This window comes from Oryzias latipes, chromosome 6, assembly GCF_053564925.1.
Source record: "Oryzias latipes strain Hd-rR chromosome 6, Olatipes_Hd-rR_3.1".
In the NCBI taxonomy this organism is placed as follows: Eukaryota; Metazoa; Chordata; class Actinopteri; order Beloniformes; family Adrianichthyidae; genus Oryzias; species Oryzias latipes.
The window spans coordinates 1429001-1437949 of NC_136242.1; the positions used below are offsets into that span (position 1 = coordinate 1429001).

The following is an 8949-nucleotide window of genomic DNA, read 5'->3' on the forward strand; positions in this document are numbered from 1 at the left end:
AAATATGTAGAGGGAACAGTCAACATGTCTGATTTTTACAACAAAAATGTTTCAGTATAAGAAAAAGAAAAATGGAATGAATGTGCCTTAACCAGTAAGGTTCTAAATGTATGATTGAGTAAATAAAGTTCTGTTTATTTTCAACATTGCTTAATGTAGATTCTCCAGGGGCCTGAATGGTGATTCAAAATCTTCTTTCTCTTTCGGCTTCTCCCATCAGGGGTTGCCACAACGAAACGACCACTCTTTCGAGGAGAGGTTAACTTGGCATTGTTTTACGCCGGATGCCCTTCCTGACGCAACCCTCTCAAAGTAACCGGGCTTGGGACCGGCACAGAAGCAGAGAAGGGAACAGGGAGCAGCTTGGAATTGGACCCTGGTTTCACGGACGGAAGGCGCTGCAAACCAGCACGAGCTAAACCGGCTCAAATGGTGATTCAGAATAAAGGGGGGAAAAAAACCCACAGATTCTTTCCATAAACATTAAAGTGTGATGATGAGGCAGCATGACAGGATGAAGGAGAGTTGCTTTAATGTGGTTAAGATGCTTTATGTACATGACAGTCTCCACTTCAGCTGCAGCTCTGTTTTCTCACACGCTGTAGTAAACTAGTGTGCTCTGCTGCCAACTAGCAGTGGGAGGTTTAAGTGGAAAACAAGAGTCAGACGCTGAAGGACGCTCAGAAAGGATAAAATAAATATTATCCTGACAGCATTTTGAATCGATGCAAGTATCACCCAATGAACTTTTGCGATATATCGCCGAAACGATTTTTCCTACACTGCTTCTTAACACTTCCATTATTAAAACCATTTCAGGTTTTAATAACTACTAGCCCACTACCGATCTTTTATTTTATTTACTTTATAACTATTTTTTATTACAGGTAACAGTTATGTCTCTTACCAATATCAGTATGACCTCAGCTTATGGGGACTGAAAAGACTGTAAACAGGATTTATGAAAGAAACAAAATGCTCAATAAACTGTTTACAAAAAAAACTAAATGAAAAAGTTTCATGTTTTATTTAAAAAATACCTTTGCTATAAAACACAAAATATAATTGGATAAGAGAAGGTTTCAACCTAAGATTATAGTGTTTGGAGAAACCTCACAGTGCAGCATTTGTCCAAAGTAATGGTTGTCATTTATTATGAGCAATCCTTTTTTTCCAGAACTCTTAGAAATAATCTTAGCAAACCAAAGTTCTACAGTCACAAACTAAACAGCAATTCCACCTTAAAACAGAATCATCACGCAACTGAAAAAGTCTGCAGTCGTTTCAACAAAAACAGGGAAATACCAACCGAAATTAGAAAAAGGGTAAAACAGAAATGTGACTGATGTGAAATGACGCCGTGAAAAACAGCAAACGTATGGTTAAGAGCATTGTCTTAAGAGTAGATTTCTTTTTAGAAAGAGGGTGGAAAGGTTTCTCCACAGCCTGACGGCCACGACTAACAAAGCCCCGTCCTCTGGAGGAGGGTCTGGACCCGGGAGCTGGCAGGAGCAGCGGGTGGGATGACCCACGTACTGACAGAAGCATGCAAGACCAGAGATGATCCTGACCCCAAACCATCCAAAACCTTCTAAAAATTAAACCAATTCTGACTGAATTTAGTCAGCGAGACAAAGATGACCTAAACTGTACAGGACAGGACGATGAATGTGTTCTTTCTACATGAATCAGGCTTCATGATGAACGACAGTCCTGGTGTCTAAAAGGAAAAACCTTCATGTTGACTCAGCTGATGGAAAAGTAGAGATTCAATCAAAACGTCATAACATGTTTAAGTTCTTTAATACACACTCGCGGGCATGAATAAGAGAATGAGTGCAACACGTCTTCTTGAGATGGATGAGCTGCAGGTGAAGCATGGCCTGGCTTCTACTCCCCGCACACAGATCCCAGACTGCGGCACAAAGACAAAGTTTCTCATCACTAACGGTTGCGTGTTTCTCAAGGCTCAATGCAGATTCTCACCCGTGAGCTCGGCACTGAAGGTGGTCGGCACACTGGCAGTGATCTCTGGGACCTTCCTGATCCCAGGCCAGCATGTCCATCAGCAGGTTGGGGTGGTTCAGGCAGGACTCCCCCCTCTGGGGTTTGGGGTTACACACTGGGAACAAAAGCTCTGGTGAAAGCACCAGAGACACACAGGAAGATAAAACGGCTATTGTTGAACTGGTGACAAAACACAGCAAAGAAGAACCGCCGTCAGACCAAACTTTAATCCAACTAGACTTTGAAACAAAAAAAAGAAAGATTGTTAGAATTTCTCCGATCTGAAAAGTCATTTCAGCAAATGCTCGATAGCCTTCGAGACCAACTGAAGATAATACAATGAAACACACTAAACTATTTACTTTTGCTTGGTAGAACAGTTTGTAAATCAGATAGATTTGCAAACTCTGTCTTGACATTGACCACATTTTTGGCATCTTGTAGAACAGTTTACCAAAACCGTTCTACCAAAAACCATTTTTAGGACCTGCCGTCCACAAGTGTGGACATTATCACAGTAGTTATTTCTGCTAAACTGGAGTTCTGTGACTACATGTGTAGAGGCTTAGCTCAACTATTGGCTCAGGTCTTAAGAGGTTCAACTGTTCCTGTAGATCCAGAAGCAGTAAGTTATTTTACCTCCAGACTGATGTTCCTCCATGGAGACCCTTAAATCTGCAGGTTTGTCTTTTGGTATAGAGGGAACCAGCAGCTCTTTGGTTAGCCTTCACTTCAGATAGATTTGCATACTCTGTCTTGACATTAACCACATTTTTAGCATCTTGTTCTGCAATTGTGGAATGCAAATCCAAGCATGCTGGACAAACTTTTCTTTTTGTTCCAGATGAGGCAGCAACTTAATGTAGGAGCGACCATGAGCAGGCAAGCCGATTCAAACGCTAAGAGCCGAACGAAAGAGCAAAGACCTGCTTCTGCACGCTCACGTGCATCTAAGCAGCAGCTCTGGCAGGTCTGGGCTTTACCTCGCTGAAAGGCGCAGCAGAGCTCCGGCCTGCAGTCGTTCTGACCCTGACAGATGGTTCCCTCGGTTCCTCTGCTGACGTTGGCCGTGCACTGACCCCACACGCACATCTGAGTGGAGCAGCACTCCTCATCCTTCCTGCAGGGCTGCAAGGAGGCAATCGGGTTGCAGTTCAGGTTCCATCATGATCATCAATAAGACAACCAATCAAAGGAGACCAAAACGAGCAGAGCAGGTCAGAGCTGAGCAGCAGCGGACAGGTGAACTTTACAGAACCTGTTTGAGCAGATTTATTTATCAAACACCATGAAGGCTTCCATGGTGTTCAGCATTTCTCATAATCAGAGGAAAGCCATTTCCTTGTACACTTAGATTGTGTATGCAGACTCTTAAAGTTGAGCATGTGCAGTGGAAGCAGAGCAGCAGCAGGGCTGGCTAGGACCTCACCATATCTGATGCTGTGCAGGGGAGGCACCTGGAGCTCTGGATCTCATACAGGCAGTACTTCAGGTCCCCACAGTCCTCATCCACCATGCACTCCTGCAGATCAGCACAAGGTGGGCTTCAGTTCACAGAAGAGCTCAAGCAGGTCCCACACAGTTATCCAACATCAGTTTCAGCTGTGCACGTCTCCAAAGCCCCCCTCATCGAGACGTTTGAAGATTTTAGAAGGTGTCATTGTGCCAGCAGTTTCCATGGCAACGGTGACCGATAGCAATCAGGTAAAGTTTAAGCTAAAGTGGCAGAACCCACAACTCATCAGCAGTTTGCAGCAAATATGTTCACCCAACAAGTTGATGAAGATGTTTTTTGTAAAGCCATGTGAAAGTCAGATGAGTGAGCTGCATCTCTGCTGACAGACCAACTAAGGCCTCTTTGGGGTGGAGGTTGATCTCCACAAACATTCAAACAAACACACCCACAGATCATGCCAGGACAGGTTCTACGTTCCTCCCGGTGCCTGAATAAAGTCCCACAATCGTAGGAAGTTGCTTTTGCCGTTACATGAAACCTCTTTTTCATGGTTTCCACATTGTTCGTTGTAATAAACACAGATCTGGAGAACTGGATTTTCTCTGTGGAGCGGTTAGAACAAGCTTCGGTTTCAGGAGCAACAAACACCTTTCTGAACAAACTAGTTCCACAAAACAAATGTCGTTTAGCTCCTTCTGAGACTGACTGTTGGTTAGCAGACTTATTCAATCTTTCATTCTGATTTGGGGTCTTTGGGACCCTGAAACTGTTGGGTTTTTATTTCCGTTCAGCTTTCAAACATGGGAGTTATATCATTTGTAAACCCACAGTAAGTCTACGCGTGTCCTCTTTTTGGACTAGTTTAACCTCAGACCGACAACTAAAAGGCTGGAGCAGAAGCTTTACCGTCTACACACAGGAAGGCAGTATGGAGCAACAACCCCAAATCACTAATATGAACTGAGTTTTTGGTTAAACAAGACAGAATATTTTTACTGGACAGTGCAGAACACTTTCTATCGTCACTACTTTACCGAGTTTGTAACAAAACGGCTTTATTTTGTTCATTTTTCGTGTAGGATTTGCCCTACATTGTCCAGGTGAACTTCTCTCTAGATGTCAGAGGAGATGAGTCAGAGCAGCTTCCGTGTTCTAAACATCATTACTTCCCTTAACTGCCCTCACAGGTGAGGCCAGGCTCACTTTTCCATTTGCTCAAATGTTTGTGTTCTGGCTTGTGTTCCAGTCCCCCCCCCCTTTGTGATGAGAGAAGCCTTTCTGCTGCACAGCAGCCCCACCTGATGTCAAGACCGAATAAGTACAGAGCAGTAACTCCAGCTGCAGTCTGGGGCGGGGATGTGATCAGACTGTCTGACCCACCCACAGATAGGAGGAGCCTGCACCGACTGAGGGAGGTGGGAAAGTGGGATGCCAGCCCAAGAGAGGCTCGTGAGTTTTTAACGCAGTCTCGTGGAGGTCAGTTTAGGATCAGCTTCAAATGAATGAAAACCAGATTGTAAATAAATTGAAAATTTGAAAACGGTTTTAAACTCATGTGGACACCCCTGAGGTGTAAGGGCAGGGATGTCCATTTTAGTTTAGTCTGTTTAGTTAAAGTTTAGTATTATCTTATTGAATTCTATGTATTCATGATTTTATGTTTACTTTACAATTACCGGTATAAAGCCCACCGAGACGACTGTTGTTGGGATTTTGCATTATATAAATATAATTGAATCGAAAACTACACATTGTTAACTTGGAGGAATTTCATTAAATAATCATTGAAGCATCTGGAACCCTACCCCCCCCCCCCCCCCCCGGCCCATTACCCAAACCACCACATGAACATCTGCCAGGAAAGAAAGCAATCAAGCTCACGTTCCAGAGGAAAATGGGCAGACAGGCAGCAATAATGACTTCAGTCCACAGTGAAAACTAGGAAAAGTGTGGTGGAGGGGGAAGGGGGGGGGTCTCTTTCCTGGATGAGCTCACTCTATAAAAGTTAACATATAGTCTTACACAGAGAAGAAGATTGTTGTCGACATCAGAACACGCAGGATTAAAGCAGACAAGCGTTCTACATTCAGTACAGAAACAGGACGAGTGAGAGTTTCCATATTGTAGCTGTCACAGCAACAAAGCTCTGAAACCCAGCCTGAGCATATAGTGGAGGCCGGTCTCCATGTCTGCTGTGAAACCCCTACAGCATCTCAGAACCTGGAACCAGTCATGGTTAAAGCACACATTGTTTGGATGTTTTCCTCAGATGATCCATTCTTCTGACTTCAGGTTCGGTTCAGTTTGTTTCTATTCAGATTGCTTCACAATAGGCTGCAGTTGCTGCCACAGTGAACCTCTGTGTGGTTCTCAGGAGGACTCACATGGTTTACCCCATTCCAAGACAGCGCCTCGTGGACGTGGGTCACAAGAGCTTCTCCTGTTCTGTTGTCAGTTCCCTAGAAACGCAAAGAGGTGAGGGGGACAAGAAAGATGCTCCGCAGGATCCTCAGTTCCAAACTCACCTGCTCAGTCCTGTCCAGAGCACCAGCCACTCTGTCTCCGCTCTTCGTGATCTTTAGGGTTCTGTTGTGGAGAGGATCTCTGGAGCCGGAAGAGAATTTCTCTCCCTCCGCGATTATCTGTTGGATCGGATGAGAAAAGGTTCTGGAACCAAACCTAAGACATTATTAAACGCAGGGATGGAGTTGATAAAAATAGACTGCTTTAACAAAAGTCCAGGTTCTGATCTGCAGCTTTAATTACCCCTACTCTGTGCTATCTTATGGGGTCCAGATGACCCCACCCTTCTTTTGACGTGTTATCCCTATATGACAAAGGTGGAGGGAATTTCACTCAGTGAAGATCACAAATCATTGAAGAAACGAGTTCAGTGCACCGTCTTGTGGGGTCTAGATGACCCCACTCCCAACGTTAACGTGCCTTGGACAGCACAAGGGAGGTTCAAAGATGGAGGTTTGAAGCTCTGAAGAACAGAAGCCATCAGAACCAACCAGAGGATCTTCACAGAAGGGCTCTCTGAAACTTCTCAGGTACTTTTCTCAAACTTTCCGGGCAAAACACAGCAAGAAATCCAGTTTGGCACAAAGGAGCCCGGTTTGCGCAAAAGTCCGGCACTTTTGCGCAAACCGGGCGCCTTAGTGCGCGTAGCAGCAGCCACCGAACCCCCCTATCTCAAGCACGAACAGACAGCAGACCTGATCCACCGCCTCCCCCAGGATGTGCTGGGTGTCCTCCATCAGCTCCCCCAACTCTTGGAACATTTCGTTCAGGCTGACTGGGCCTCGCTCCAAGGAGTCCTGCAGGATCAGCGAGCCGCCGCCGGCCGCCCACAGGACGCACAGAACCGACAGCAGCGTGGCGTCGGACATCTTCCCCACTTCCACCACCAGCGCGGGCAGGAGCCGAGTGACGCACGGAGCGCGCAGCTGCGCGGCTTTTATTTGGAAAGTCTGAGGAGGAGTGCTGACCGGCTGGAACGGGGGGGCGGAGTATGATGATATCATTTTTATAGAAGATATCATACAAACAAATGAGTCCACTGGAATGTCATCTCCTCTAAAAGGTGGAGAGGAGTTGAACTGTTCACTGAAATAAAAGTTCACGAGACGGTTTGGAAAAGACGGAGGAGAACAATGATGACGTCAGCGGCTCCTGATGCTTTAGTTCAGTGATTCTTAACCATGGGGCCGCGGCCCAATCTGCGGGCCGCAAAAAAACAAAAACAAACCTCCACATCTGCTCTGAATCTGAATCTGTGGCAGTGGGACCTAAATGCTGACTCCACATCTACAAAAATGAAGACTGCCAATTTGTCAAGTTCATCAACCGGTTATAAGGTGTTAAGGATGAAGACCCTGCTTTACTTGTTCAGTGTGAAAATAATTTTCTTTGGGATCCTCACATTGTATCAATTTTTTTCCTACAAGCTTTTACTTTTATAAACCATAAAAAGCCTTGCTTTAATTTTTAAATGCAAATCCTACAAGACGTAGATCAATTTAAATCAACATGGTAATATTTGAACAGGCCTCGAATCCCTTTGTACTGGGAAATTTGGGCCCCGGTGTTGAAAAGGTCAAGAGCCTCTGCTTCTAGTTTACATCAAACCTCTGACTGACGAGTCACGCCCCCGGAACCTGCGGTGACGTTAGTTCTAGGTTGGATATTCGACAGACGTTCAGCGCGGATCTCCAGTCGTGTCTCATAGGGACCGTCAACAAATGAAACAGTGCTTGAGTTGGAAAAGATTTAAGATCAAACCCAAGACTAAAAGCTTTGGGGGAAAAAAAATAAATTACTTAAAAACATTTCCTCATGTTGTGTCTAAACAATCGTATTTATTTTGCAATGTTGCCATGAGAACATTTTGCAATCATGCTCAATATTTTATAAGAAAAATGGTTTGAAGTAAACATTCTGTTTTTTTTCAATAGCTTTCAAACCATGTGACCTTATGATTCCAAATATATGCCAAATTATGGCTCCGACATAATAATACCACGCACAAACATTTTTTATATGATTTTTTTATATTAAAATCCCAGCAGTTCACATATGAATTCTGTTCATTTTGTTCCAATAGCTCATAAACCATGTGACCCAAAGACATAAAACCTATGCTGAATTCTGGCACTGACATGGCTACATCAGGCACACCACTTTGTTTTGCAATTATAGATTATACAAATTTTATATGTATTTTTATATTAAAATCCCAGCAGTTCGCATAGGAATTCTGTTCATTATTTTTCAATATTTCCAAAAGCATGTGAAAAATACATATTAATTATTCATTACCTATGATTCAAGAAAAATCTGTGTGTCTGATGTTGGAATGTCTACGACAGAGTTTTAGGGTCAGCAGCAAAAAAAAAAAAAAAGAAGTCAAATTACGACATTTATAGTCGTAAATTTACGAGTTCTATTCTCGTCTCATTTTCTTTATTGACTATTTAAAAGCCTTTGATTCTGTAGAACATAACTTTTTATTTCAAACAAGGGAACATTTTGGATTTGGAAATTTTTTTTCTCAATTATAAAAATGTTTTATACTGAAATTTACAGTTAAATCCTGTAAACTCAGAAATAACACCCAGAATACATGTCACACGTGGAATAAGGCAAGGATGTCCAATATCACCAATATTTTCCATTCTATGTACTCAACTCCTAATTTTCAAGGCATTAAAGTTTTCCATTTTGAGTTCTGCCTGTTTGCAGATGACATACTATTTTTTCTGGAAGACAAAAACATGGTGACTAAAGCCCTGCAAATTATTTACGCTTTCACCAAAGCTTCTAGGCTTCATCTAAATTTACAAAAATGTGAACTACCCCCCCTGTACTCTTGTTCGGAAAAACAAATGTTCTCAATCCCAGTAAAACATGTACAAGTATTGACGAATTAAATTAATTAGACGAAAAAGAAAAAGAAATAAATATGATGGAAAAAATGGGTTAGG

The 8949-nt window shown here is 43.1% G+C and overlaps 1 protein-coding gene across 1 annotated transcript; it reads right to left on the reverse strand.

The window, feature by feature from the left end:
- Positions 1-1784: 1784 nt before the first annotated feature.
- Positions 1785-7005, reverse strand: dkk3b (dickkopf WNT signaling pathway inhibitor 3b). Its single transcript, XM_004084196.5, has 7 exons — positions 6682-7005; positions 5989-6105; positions 5848-5922; positions 3437-3529; positions 2991-3135; positions 1987-2137; positions 1785-1915 (listed from the first exon to the last, which is right to left on the reverse strand). The coding sequence occupies exons 1-7, from the start codon at positions 6988-6990 to the stop codon at positions 1891-1893; spliced, it is 915 nt and encodes a 304-aa protein (XP_004084244.4). The 5' UTR covers positions 6991-7005; the 3' UTR covers positions 1785-1890.
- Between the last annotated feature and the right edge of the window lie 1944 nt (positions 7006-8949).